Genomic DNA, 12,971 nt, shown 5'->3' with positions numbered 1-12,971 from the left:
AATTTTTTGTTTGTTTGTTTGGTTTTGGTTTTTGGGCCACACCCGTTTGACGCTCAGGGGTTACTCCTGGCTATGCGCTCAGAAATCGCCCCTGGCTTGGGGGGACCATATGGGACACTGGGGAATCTAACCGTGGTCCTTCCTTGGCTAGCGCTTGCAGGGCAGACACCTTACCTCTAGCGCCACCTCGCCGGTCCCAAATCTTATTTTTTTATATTTAAAAATAAAATGTTTGGTGAAAGTTTTTAATTCGCAATAATCAAGTCTTGGAAAACCTCATATGGCCCCTGCACACAGTTCAAATATTTGGCAAGGACAATAGTCCAGGGCACTCACTTCCATTGTATGTAAAGTCCTGACTTTGAACTGGAAAAATATAATAATTATTCCCGGAGCCAGAGAGATAGCTTGTAGGCTGGGGCATTCATTTAACCCCAAAAATTGAACAGTCACTTAGACACTATGAGGAACTGCCAAAATCCAGTTCCCCCAGGGGAATGGACCTGGAGCAGGGGTGCTTCAAGGAGTAAGAAAACAAGACAAAGGGGCTGGAGCGATAGCATAGTGGTAAGGTGTTTGCCTTGCACGTGGCTGACCCAGGAGAGACCGCAATTTGATCCCCAGCATCCCATATAGTCCCCTGAGTCAGGAGTGATTTCTGAACACAGAGCCAGGAGTAACTCCTGAATGTCAAAATCCAAAAACAAAAGAGAAAAAAACAAGACAGTGTAAGGCTCGAGGGTTTCCAAATTCTGCTCCGACGAGGAGAATTGAAGGGACAACAACTCAGGCAAATGCTCAGGTGAATTCTTTTATTCTGGTATACAAAACGTAATAGAAAAAAGCATAGGGACAGGGTTAGGGTTAGGGGGCTTCCAGCCTTGTGGACTGAGTACCCTGACAGTCTTCCAAATATGATATATTTTGGGTTTTGGTTTTGGGCCATACCCAAATAGTTTGGTGCTCAGGCGTTATTCCTGGCTCTGCATTCAGAGATCACTCCTGGCAAGTTCAGGGGACTATATGAGGTGCTGGGGATTGAACCCAGATCTGTCTGGTAGGCAACTTGCAAGGCAAATGCCCTACTGCTGAGTTATTGCTCCAGCCCTGTATGATATTTATTGTTCAGTGTAGATCCACATGGGAGGAAGGGCAGTTACGGATCTAATGCTAAGCAAGCTTGAGTGGGTCTTTACATCTCAAAAGGGGTATGTGCAGGGAAGAGGAAGCTTGGATTAAGTCTCTGTGGATTCAGGAGCAAAAGCAGTCAAAAGTGTGAATCTAGGACCCCATATGCTGATGACTGCATTCAGATAATTCAAATGAAGAGTCTTTAACTCATCTCTTTTTGCTACTCTCCACCCACAGACATCAACTCTCTAGTTTAACTGATTTATTTCTTGGATGGCTTCATATATAACAAGGAATAGGGCCGGGCGGTGGCGCTGGAGGTAAGGTGCCTGCCTTGCCTGCGCTAGCCTAGGACGGACCGAGGTTCGATCCCCCGGCGTCCCATATGGTCCCCCAAGAAGCCAGGAGCAACTTCTGAGCACATAGCCAGGAGTAACCCCTGAGCGTCACAGGGTGTGGCCCAAAAACCAAAAAAAAAAAAAAAAACCCCAAAAAAAAAAAACAAAAACAAGGAATAACCTCCAAACAAGCAAGCAGTGGTCCCAACACAGCAGGGTGGGGTTCTCAAGCCTCACCCCAAAATTAAGGGTGCCAGAATATCTATACAGCAGGCAGGATATGGGGCTTTGTGTGGACTGATCCAGTTTTGATCCCCAGAACCCCATATGGTCCCCTCTGGACACTGCCAGGAGTGATCCCTGAACACAGAGCCAGGAATTAGCCCTGAGTACCACCAGGAGCAGTCCCCGAAAGAAAATCATCATCAATGCTTTCAAGTTCTTGTTTTTAGGACTTGGTTTGGGGGCTGCATTTAGCATTGCTCTATGCTCCAGGTTCACTCCCCACAGTTCTCGGGAGACCATATGTGGTGCCAGGGATTGAACTAGGGTGGGCTGCATGCAAAGAAAGTGCCTGTACTATCTCTTTAGCCCTTAGAATGCTTTGTGGGTCTTTTTTTTGGGGGATGGGGCACACTGGTGAAACTCAGGGGTTACTCCTGGCTATGCGCTCAGAAATCACCCCTGGCTTAGGGGACTCTAGGGGATGCAGCTACACCCAAGAGTGCTCAGCACTGTGCCTGGGGGTCATTTCCAGTAATATTCAGGTGATCCCAGGGGTTGAATCTAGGCCTCCAGCATTTTTCTAAATCACTGAACTGTCTCTGGTCCCAAAATAAAATGCTACTTTTTTATTTTTGGGTTTATTTATTTATTTTTGGCTACACCCGTTTGATGCTCAGAGGTTACTCCTGGCTAAGCGCTCAGAAGTTGCCCTTGGCTTGGGGGGACCATATGGGACGCCGGGGGATCGAACCGAGGTCCTTCCTTGGCTAGCACTTGCAAGGCAGGCACCTTACCTCTAGCGCCACCTCACCGGCCCCCCTAAATAAAATGTTTTAATGTGTTGCTAGGAGTATTGTGGGTTCTAAACTTGGGGTGCCCAGCGGTTAGCCATCCCTGACTGCAATGCCCGGGGCATGGGGCATGCACACTGGGCTCAAGTTCTAGAGGGCACAGAACCTGGAGTCTCCTGTCTGCTCTAGCACTCGAGCCATAAATCTTTTATTTTGGGGGGGGGGTCGTAACTGGCAGTGTTTAGGGGTTACTCCTGTCTCTGTACTCAGGAATCAGTCCTGGCAGTGCTCGAGGGACAGTATGGGATGCCAGGGGTGGAACCTGCGTCGGCCACGTGTAAGGCCAATGCCCTCCCTGCTGTGTTTCAGATCAAAACTTAATGGGATCCCTGGCTCAGGGGCCAGGCCTAGTGGTGCTAGATGGTCGCTGCTGAGTGGTGCCAGGATTCAAAGCCAGGTGGGGACGGACACCCAGGTCCCAGGGCGGCCAGCTACATCCCAAGGGAGTTTCCAGCAAATGACTGAGTTCCCCATAGCCACACCCCCTCCTCCCAGCAGACCCGAGGGGCTGTGTAAGCGGGTGAGGGGGAACCCCCAGACCACCCATGTGCATTTTAGCTCTTTGTCTTCTTGCTGGGGCCCGGCCAGCTCTCTCTCTCTCTCTGAATTGGTAGCGATGTCAGTGAGTGAACCGATGGCCTCGGCGGGTGAGACTATTTGGGAGAGAGACAGCGACACACCTCCAGTGCTACAGGGAGGTTGTGGGGGACACCAGGTGGGTGAAGGCGGAGCCAGGGTCCCGCTCTCCATCTGCCGCCCCATCTGGGCCCACCTGAAATGTTCCCGGAAAATCGGGATCGCTGAGCGATCACCCATCACCTTCGCGATTTGTCTTCCTCCACCTCCTTAACGCAGCGCTGCGCGCCAGCCAAGGTCCATCCAACCTGGCTCTGATTTTCGCGCGCGGCCTGGCGCAGGTGAAGGCTGCCGTGAACGAACCCCTCATTTCACCAGTCCCCCCACAACCAGGAGCCCCTAGCCCTAAGTGGGTGAATGAAAGAGGAGCCTTGGCTGCTCTGCAGGAGGGAGCAGAGGGCGTGGGGCGGAGCCTCAGTTTCCCCAGGGCGAAGTAGTTGGAAAAGGGGGACGTGGCCAGAGGAGATGGGACGCACCGCTGAGGCAATTTAGACCATTTCTTTTTCCAGGCTGAACCCCTCCTTTCAGAAACTGGGTACCGGGAAAACCATGAGGCCCTGTCTCCTTCTCAAAGCTGCGAGGGCCGGCCGGGGTTGGGGGGCTCTGTTAAGTCCGGTTAAGTCAGTTGCGTTCGCTGCGGGGCGCCCAGTAGGTGCGGGGTGGGATGGGGGAGAAACACCCTCTAGGAGGCCCGTGGTGGGGTGGTGGGGGGCCTCCTTCCAGGACCAATGAGAACAACTCCCCCATCCGGATAATAATTAATAACAACAATAATAAGCGCCTGCATGGCCTCCCGCACCCCATAATTTGGATCTCCAGGAATCGCCTTTGTTGTGGGCCAGCGAGCGGCCCACGGGCGCGGCGGCGGCACCTGCTCCCCGCAGCAGGAGCGCGGGCGGCCTCGCCCCGCGGCTTCGCTTCCCGGGGTCCCTCCGGTCCGCTTGCCCGGAACCCGGGGGGCCACCGGGGCCGCCAAAGGGGGGGACGCGCAATCAGAATCCACCCGACTTGGCTCCGGCGCTCGCTGCGTCCCCAAGTGCCCGGGAAGAGGGACCCCACCCGGCCGCCCGGCCGCCCCGTTCCGTTCTGCGCCGCCCCAGGCCGGCTAGGTCTTGGGGGTCTTGGGGGGGCGGCGTCAGGGGCCTCGTCTGTCGGGCCGGTTCCCCCTTCAGGCCTGCGGGGGCTGTGGCTGTGGAGCCGGTGTCCCCGGGGAGCCTGCCGTGCCCAACGTCCACCCGGGGGGCCCCTGCGCCCCGAGCCGTGCCCGGGGCTGGGGGTGCGCGCCCCCTCGCCCGTGCGCCGCCGGAGGAGCCCCAAGTCCCGGTGCTGGGCGTGCGGGCGGCTCCCGCGGGAGGGGGCGCGGCCGCCCCGCGGCTCCACCCTCTCGGCGGGGCCGCAGCCATCTGGGGCCCCTGCCAGTCGCGTCGGCTCCGGGGCCCGCGCTCAGGAGGCGGCGGCGGCGGCGGCGGCTGCAGCGCGGGGCGCACCGGGCGGGCGGGCGAGCGGCGGGCGGGCGGGCTCCCCGATGCCCCGGGGCCTCGCGCCGAAGAGCCGGCGGGGTGCGAGCCAGCGGGGTGCGATCGGGCGCGTCCGGGCGTCTCGGCGGGGCGCGGGCGCTCCTCTGGCCGCCGCGGCGACGCCTTTCCTTTCGGGGACCTGGGGAGGACTCGCACCCGATTGCACCCGCGCCCGGGCGTCGGTCTCCCCGCCGCTCCCCGCAGCCCCCCGCGAGCTGGCAGGAGGAAATAGCGCGCGGCGCCTTTAAATTTACCCAGGAGCCCCGAAAGGAGCCCCAGGGGCCCCAAGGCAGGAATCGGAATCCCCACCCCGGCCCAGCCCGCGCCGCCGAGCCGCGAGCGAGCGAGCGAGCCAGCAGCGAGCGACCGAGGGGCCGAGCCCGCCGCGCAGCCGTCCGTGCGCCCGTGCATGCGCCCCGCGCCCCGAGCGCCCCGGCCGCCGCCGCTGGCCCCGCGCCCCGCCGATCCCGGGGCCCCGCTCCGCGCGCATGGAGCCCGGCGGGGACCACCGGAGCCGGAGCGGCGGAGGCGGCGGCGGCCGGGGCGGCCCCGGGCCCGTGGCCGGCTCGGCTCGGGGCCGACGGCTGCCGCCCGCCGCGGGGTCGAGCGCCGGGCCGGAGCCCGAGGACGACGAGGGCGGTGAGTGGGGGGCCCCGCCGCGGGGAAGGGAAGGGAAGGGGGAAGGGAGGCTGCGGCGCTCGGGCCCCTCTCGGCCGCCGAACAAAGGGGGGGATGCGGGCCCGGCGGCCGGGGGCGCCATCTGGCGGGCGCCGGTGGGGACTGAACCGAGGGGCCGGCGGCCGTAGGGGACCCCTCCCCCGGACGCTCGGATCTCGGGGTAACAACCTTTGCAGCCTCGGCTCCCCGGAGTCCGAAAGTGGGGGTCCCCAGGGGCCCTTTGCGGCGCGCGCTCTGGGCCACCCACCGCACCGGCGGCCCCCAGGAGCCCGAATTGTTCCTCCCTGGGCAGCTGCGAAACATCTGTGTGTGCAGTCGCGGAACGCCCCCACCCCTCGGCGGACTAAAAGTGGGGGTGCTTCTTGTGCAAGGCCAGGAGCCCCTTTTCTTCCCGGGACCGAGGAGAGAGAGAGAGAGAGAGAGAGAGAGAGAGAGAGAGAGAGAGAGAGAGAGAGAGAGAGAGAGAGAGAGAGAGAGAGAGAGAGGAGAGAGAGAGAGAGAGAGAGAGAGGAGGAGAGAGAGAGAGAGAGAGTGAGAGAGAGAGAGAGAGAGAGAGAGAGAGAGAGAGAGAGAGAGAGAGAGAGAGAGAGAGAGAGAGAGAGAGAGAGAGGAGAGCTGGCTAGCGCCCGCCCCGAGGGACCCTCCACCGCTTGCTTTCTTTCTCTCTTGGGTGGGTGGGTTTTTCTTTTTTTTTTTTTTTTTGGTTTTTGGGCCACACCCGGCGGTGCTCAGGGGATACTCCTGGCTGTCTGCTCAGAAATAGCTCCTGGCAGGCACGGGGGACCATATGGGACACCGGGATTCGAACCAACCACCTTTGGTCCTGGATCGGCTGCCTGCAAGGCAAATGCCGCTGGGCTATCTCTCCGGGCCCGGGTTTTTCTTTTTTAAAAGGGGGTGCCCGTCCCCCAAAGGCAGGCAACACCCACCCACCTCAACCCAACTCAAACACGCACACCCCGTGCAAAAACACACGCCCGCGTGTTATCTGGTCTTTTTTATTCTTTTAAGATGGGGAGAAAATTTGGCTGGCATTTCTCAGCTTTGGCACGACCAGCCTGTGACCAACCACTGTTAGTTAGCTCTGCAAATACATTGCTCCTGGCTCTTCTCCCTTGCCGCAGGGTGTTGGGGTACCCGAGACCCCCGGGAAGGCTAGGGGAAAGGCGCTTCCCTGAGCTCCACGCATTTCCCCCCCACCCAAGAAAACTCAGCCTTCCCCTTTTGTTTTTAAAGAATCTCAGCTCCTCCCCTTTTTTTCCACTCTTAAAGGGGCCCAGGCCGCCTAAACTCGGGGGCCCCAGCCCAGCCAGCCCCGGAGCTGGAAGGAAGGAAGGATGCTGAGTGTAGTAGATGCCGCCGACCCGTGCAGCTGGCCTGCGCGTTATTGCAGACAAAGAGGCTTAAGGCCCCGGAGAGCGACGCGACCTAGGAAAGGTCACGGGGCAAGTTGTCGGGGAAGCCGGGGAGGACTAGAACCCGGTGACTCAAGATTTTTCCTATGATTTTCTCCAAGGAAAATAAACAAACCAACAACAACAAAAAAAATCCCACTCCAGTCGCAGCGGTGATCTGGGATCCACCGTCTTTTGTTTCCTGGGGCCCTGGGGAATGACCAGAACTGTCCATTCGGTCCTAGAGCCCGGAGAGTTTTCTCCGGATAAAATCGCGTGTCTGTCTGTGTCTGTGTGTGTGTGTGTGTGTGTGTGTGTGGGGGGGGTGAATGGGTGGGTAGGGTGGCTGGGGTCCTGTCTTTGGCCACAGGGAGCCTGGCTGGGCTGTTGTGGGTTTCGGGGCCCCTCTGCTGAATGCCAAAGGGGAACCAGCTCTTTGCAGAGCAGAAAACTAGTGGATCCCGGGAAGGGCTCCTGGGTGGCCGCTCCCTGGCTGCAGCTTTCTCGCCACGTTGGTGGCCGTCGCCTCCGTCTCTCCCAGAACTTCCTTTCCCCGGAGGTGGTGACAGCTCTTTTGGGGCTCTCTGCCATAAAGGGGGGGGTGGGAGCTGGGGGGCTGACTGTGCTTAGCACCCCGGGCACCCCCAGATGGGATTGATTCTCCAGAGAGGGCTGGAATTGAAACATCGCTGGCAAAAGGGAGATTTTGTTTTTTCGGGTGGGGCCCTCCTGGCTGGCCCCCGGGGCCCTGGCGGGTGGGTCCTGGTGGCTGCAGACAGGCGCCCCCTTTGTTCTTTTTGTCCCACTAGCCTCTCTGCTCTGGCTGGATCTGGGCGCTCCCCTGGCTTTACTCCATGGAGTTTGCATCCAGAAAGGGGAGTGGGTGGGTAGCTTCCCCAGCCTAGTGCGCCCCCCCTTGGATTCACCTCTTGTTTTATTCTTTTTTTTTTTTTTTTTTTTTTTGGTTTGGTTTTGGGGCCACACCCTGGGCGACCATGTGGCAGCATGGATTGCTGCAGGTGGTATTCTGATTTCTATTCTTGTCTTTTTATTGGGGGAGGGGGTTCATACCTGGTGGTGTTCCTGGGTTATTCCTGGCTTTGAGCTCATAGGTTGCTCCTTGTGCTCAGGGGACCATAGAGTGCCAGGTTCCTGCACGCAGAAGTATGTATTTGGTTATTCAGCCCATTGAATTGTGTCTCAACTGTCATTTTTTGTGTCTGTGTGTAGACTTTGGTCTGTTCTTAGGGGCCACACCTAGCTTTATGCTCTGGGACTCACTCTTGGTGATGGTCAGGAGACTGTAGGGGGTGTCTGGAATGGAACCAGGGTAGTTGCCTCAGCTTCACTAAGCAAAAATGTCTTAACCTGGGGAATGTCTCTCTGGCCCACATGGTTTTCATTTTTCTTAGTTTTGGGGCCTCACCCAGGTATGCTCAGAGATTTCTACCTGGCAGTGTCCTCCCCTCTATTCTATTTCTCTGGTTCCCTCACATGATTAAAAAAAAAAAAAAAAAGCCAGAGGGATAACACAGCGGGTAGGAAGGGTGTCATAATGCACCTGACCTGGCATGCCATATTGCTCCCGAGCCTGCCCCAAGTGATTTCTGAGTTCAGAGCCTGGAGTAACTTCTGAGCACCACCAGCTGTGGCCCCAAAATCAATTGAACAAACAAAACCAATGTCAGTGGGAGGGTACAGCGAGTAGGTAGGGAGCTTGCCTTAAACACAGTCAGGGGCCGGGCGGTGGCGCAAGAGGTAAGGTGCCTGCCTTGCCTGCGCTAGCCTTGGAAGGACCACAGTTCGATCCCCCGGCGTCCCATATGGTCCCCCAAGCCAGGAGCAACTTCTGAGCGCATAGCCAGGAGTAACCCCTGAGCGTCAACGGGTGTGGCCCAAAAAAAAAAAAAAAAACCAAAAAAAAAAAAAAAAAAAAAAAAAAACACAGTCAGTCTGGATTTGGTCCCCAGCATCCTAGATGGTACCCTGAACCTGCCAGAAGTGAATAGAGCCAGATTCTTGCTTGAGTAAACCCTGAGCACTGTTGGGTGTGGCCCCAAACAAACAAATGGAAAGTCAGCAGGATGCCTTCCAAGGGCTGGAGTCCTTTGTTCTTGCACCTCTCTCTCTTTCTCTCTCTCTTTTTGGTTTTTGGGCCACACCCGGCAGCAGCAGTGCTCCAGTTATTCCTGGCTCAGGAATCACTCCTGGCAGGCTTGGGGGACCATATGGGATGATGGGGAATCGAACCCTTGTCTGTCACAGGACATCCTTGTGCAAGGCCCTACCGCTGTGTTCCAGGGGGGCTCCCTCCTTTTTTCTGGACCACACCTCATGGTGCTCTGGGCTTATTCAGGGCTCTGCACTTAGGAATCAATCCTGAAGGTGCTCTGGGGACCAGATGGGAAGCCTGGGATTGTGCAAGGCAAGTGCCCTCCCTGCTGGACTCTCGCTCCTCTTAAAGGGCCCCGGCTCTGTGTGTGTGGGACCCATTTTTCCCCTGGTGCAGCGCCCCACGTCTTGGAATCCTTTGGCGACTGAACAGCTCTCTCCTTCTCCCCTCCCTTCCTTAGGGCCAGATCTTCAACTGGAAGGGGGTGCTTTCGGGTCCTGGGGGAGTACCCCGTTGCCCTCCTCCAGGGTCAGGGGCCCAGCATCTTCGGGCAGGAAGTACTCGGACCACTGTGAGGCCCGCGCCTCCAGGCCTGGCAAGAGCCGCATCCCGGGCCGAGACCACCGGCGCTACTACCACGACCACTGGCGGCTGGAGTACCTAATGGACTTTAACCCGGCCCGGCACGGCATGGTGTGCATGGTGTGCGGCAGCTCCCTGGCCACGCTCAAACTCAGCACCATCAAGCGCCACATTCGGCAGAAGCACCCCTACTCCCTGCACTGGAGCCCCCGGGAGAAGGAGGTCATCAGTAACAGCTGGGATGCCCACCTGGGCCTGGGCGCCTGCGGAGAGGCTGAGGGCCTGGCAGCCCAGGGCCCCGAGGAGGAGGAAGAGGAAGAGGAGGAAGAGGAGGAGGAGGGGGTGAACTTTCAAGCTTGCCCGCCCAAGGGGCCAGGTAACTAGAGCAGGACATGGGGGGGGGGGCAGCTGGCAGTGGCCTGGGTTTTGGGGCACCTGGGCACCAGCTTCTCGGCCACCTCACTGATTTTTCTGGAGGCTTTTTTTGGGGGGGGGGACTTGGGGGGTTTCCCGATGATAGAAAAGGGGGGACAGGAGGCAGCTTGATTGATATGAGGGATTCTAGAAGGATCGAGGGGAGGTTTAGGCAGAGGAGGGCTGGAGTAGGGGTGCTGGGAAGGTGTGTTGGAGAGAATCAGGGGGAGGCCTGGAGTGTGTGTGTGTGTGTGTGTGTGTGTGTGTGTGTGTGTGTGTGTGTGTGTGTCCCAGAGTTAGAAGCTGAAGGGTAGCGGTTAAGTCATGGATCTGGAGCTGAGCAGCGGGGTGAGAAGAGGTTTGTGGGGGCTCCTCAGAGGGCAGCATTTCTGTTCATTCCCCCCCCTTCCAAGCCAGCTGGAGGGGGTAGCTGGCACATGGTGCGGGGGTCCTGTGGCACCCCGAGCTTATCAGAGCCTCTGGCCCCTCCGTTGGATCTGGGGTCAGCTGGGGGGCCCCAGGCCTGGAAGAAAAGGAGGCTATGCAGAACTGGTGGGGGCCGAGTGTCTCATGGATCATGTGACTTCCAGGCATGCATGGCCTGTGCTGGGCACCTGGGTGGCACATATGTGCCCATGAGTTGGAGGTACGCTTCAGCCTCCTGGGGGGACCAGTCCCAGGCACTGTCTGTGTTCACTCAGCCCCCACCAGGCACGAGCCCACCCCTGGTTTTAGGGCTGCCAAGTGTGGGTTCTAGCTGCCCAGGGGGGACACGGGGCTTCTAGCTTGGGGTTGGGGTGAGGTGCAGGGGTCCCCCCCACTCCCTGCTCCGCCTGGGTCAGGGCAAAGCCGGCCAGCAGGCTGAGCCCCTCTCCCCTCACCCCTTCCCCAACAGACGATGACCTCGTCCCCCAGGACCTGACCAGAAAGAGCCGGGAGCCGGCCCCTGCTGCTGCCGCCCCCTCCCCTCAGGACTGCAGCCCCCCACACGTAAAGGAAGAGGCGGGTTGGGGCCCCCAGAGGCCTGAGCCTGCAGAGGAGGAGGAGGAGGAGGAGCAGGAGCAGGAGGAGAAGCAGGAGCAGGAGGAGGACAAGGCGGGCGAGAGGGTGGAGGGCCAGGGCCGGCCGCCGCGCCCCCGCGGGCCCGGTCCCCACTACCAGGAGCGCTGGCGGCTGCAGTACCTGATGGAACTGGACGGCGGCCGGCGCGGCCTGGTGTGCATGGTGTGCGGGGGCGCGCTGGCCTCGCTCAAGACCAGCAGCATCAAGCGCCACATCCGCCAGCGCCACCCGGGCTCCACGCGCCTCAGCGGGCCTGTCAAGGCCCTCATCGCCCAGGAGTGGAGCCAGAAGGCCGCGCACCTGCTGGCCCTGGGGCTGCCCTGCACCGCCGCTGCCACCTCGGCCGCTGCCACCGTGCCCGTCGCTGCTGCAGCCTCCGAGCAGGGGGGAGGAGGGCCAGAGGAAGAGGAGGAGGAGGCAGAGGAAGAGGCTGAGGAGGAGGAGGAGGAGTGGGGTGAGCTGGTGGGGGGCAGAGCAGGTGGAAGGGAAGGGTTGGGTCCCCTGGGGCTCGAGGGGGGGTGGGGAGTTGCAATGTAGGAGCACTCCTCCCAAACCCCCCTGATGGCCGCCCTCCCCATGTGGTCCTCCACCTCTCTCCAAGGCAAAAGGGTTTTGTCCCTGATCCCCCAGAGCCGCCTTCCTCAGAGCAGCCTGCAGAGGAAGGCCCCCTTGGGGCTCGAGGGGGTGGGGCCAAGGAGCTGCTATGTAGGAGCACCCCGTACCCAAAATACCCCTGATCTCCGTCCTCCCCATGCCGGTCCTCCACCCCGCTCCAAGGTGGCCTATGCTCAGAAATTGCTCTTGGCAGACTCGGGGGACCATATGGGATGCCAGGATTCGAACCACTGTCCTTCTGCATGCAAGGCAAATAAATGCCTTACCTCCATGCTATCTCGCCGGCCCAACCAGAAGTGATTTCTGAGCACAGAGATAAGAATAACCCCTGAGCACTCAGAACACTCTGGTTGTGGCCCCCAAACCCAAACCAAACAAAACAAAGCCCACTTTTGGAGGGCCAATTATTTGAACTGTATAAAGGAAAATAACCAACTAGTTTATTTTTGGGTTTTGGGCCCCCAAACCCAATGTTTTGGGGTTCCTCCTGGCTCTGCTCTCAGAAATTGCTCCTGGCAGTCTCAAGGGGGAGGGGGAAGACCATATGGGATGCCATGTGGGATTGGAACCACTGTCCTTCTGCATGCAAGGCAAATGCCAATCTCCATGCTATCTCTCCAGCCCCCAAAGGGGCCTTTTTTGTCCCTTCCCAAGCCAAGGCCTGCTATCCCCCCAGGAGGCATCTTCCACAGAGCATCTGCAGAGGGGGACCCCCGGGCCTCGAGGGGGTGGGGCCAGGGGGCTGCCACGTCGGAGCACCCCCCAAATCCCCCTGACCCTAGTCCTCCCCATGCGGCCCTCCACCCCTCTCCAAGGCGGCCTTTTTTTGTCCCTTCCCAGGTCAAGGCCCGCTGTCCCCCCGGGAGCCCTCGTCGTCGGAGAGGCCTGCAGAGGAGGAAGAGGAGGAGGAGGAGGACTCGGAGCAGCACCCCACCGTCCTGGCCTTCCCGCAGCACCACCTGCCCGCGCCCCCTCCGCCTCCACCGCCGCCGCCGCCGCCCCCGCCGCCCGCAACCCCGCAGCCGCCCCAGGCGCCGGCCCGCCGGGAGCAGCGGCGCAACTACCAGCCGCGCTGGCGGGGCGAGTACCTGATGGACTACGACGGCAGCCGGCGCGGCCTGGTGTGCATGGTGTGCGGCGGCGCGCTGGCCACGCTCAAGGTGAGCACCATCAAGCGCCACATCCTGCAGGTGCACCCCTTCTCCATGGACTTCACGCCCGAGGAGCGCCAGACCATCCTGGAGGCCTACGAGGAGGCGGCGCTGCGCTGCTACGGCCACGAGGGCTTCGGGGCCCCCGCGCCCGCCGCCCCGCGCGACGCCCACGGGCCCGTGGACCTCAAGGCCGTGTGCCGGGCCTAGCCGGACAGCCCCGTCCTCCTGGGGCCACCCCGTTCCCGCTGGCCGGGCCTGCTG

General features: G+C 59.9%; 1 protein-coding gene across 1 annotated transcript; it reads left to right on the top strand.

Annotated features, from left to right (window-relative positions):
• The first annotated feature begins 5,186 nt into the window (after positions 1 to 5,186).
• On the top strand, positions 5,187 to 12,971 carry ZFTA (zinc finger translocation associated). Its single transcript, XM_049780867.1, has 5 exons — positions 5,187 to 5,337; positions 5,553 to 5,725; positions 9,235 to 9,841; positions 10,775 to 11,395; positions 12,397 to 12,971. The coding sequence occupies exons 1-5, from the start codon at positions 5,187 to 5,189 to the stop codon at positions 12,915 to 12,917; spliced, it is 2,073 nt and encodes a 690-aa protein (XP_049636824.1). The 3' UTR covers positions 12,918 to 12,971.

The sequence above is a fragment of the Suncus etruscus genome, chromosome 9 (genome assembly GCF_024139225.1).
Source record: "Suncus etruscus isolate mSunEtr1 chromosome 9, mSunEtr1.pri.cur, whole genome shotgun sequence".
NCBI lineage: Eukaryota > Metazoa > Chordata > Mammalia > Eulipotyphla > Soricidae > Suncus > Suncus etruscus.
The sequence above is the reverse complement of the archived record's forward strand: the minus strand, read 5'-3'. Positions and strand labels throughout refer to the sequence as shown.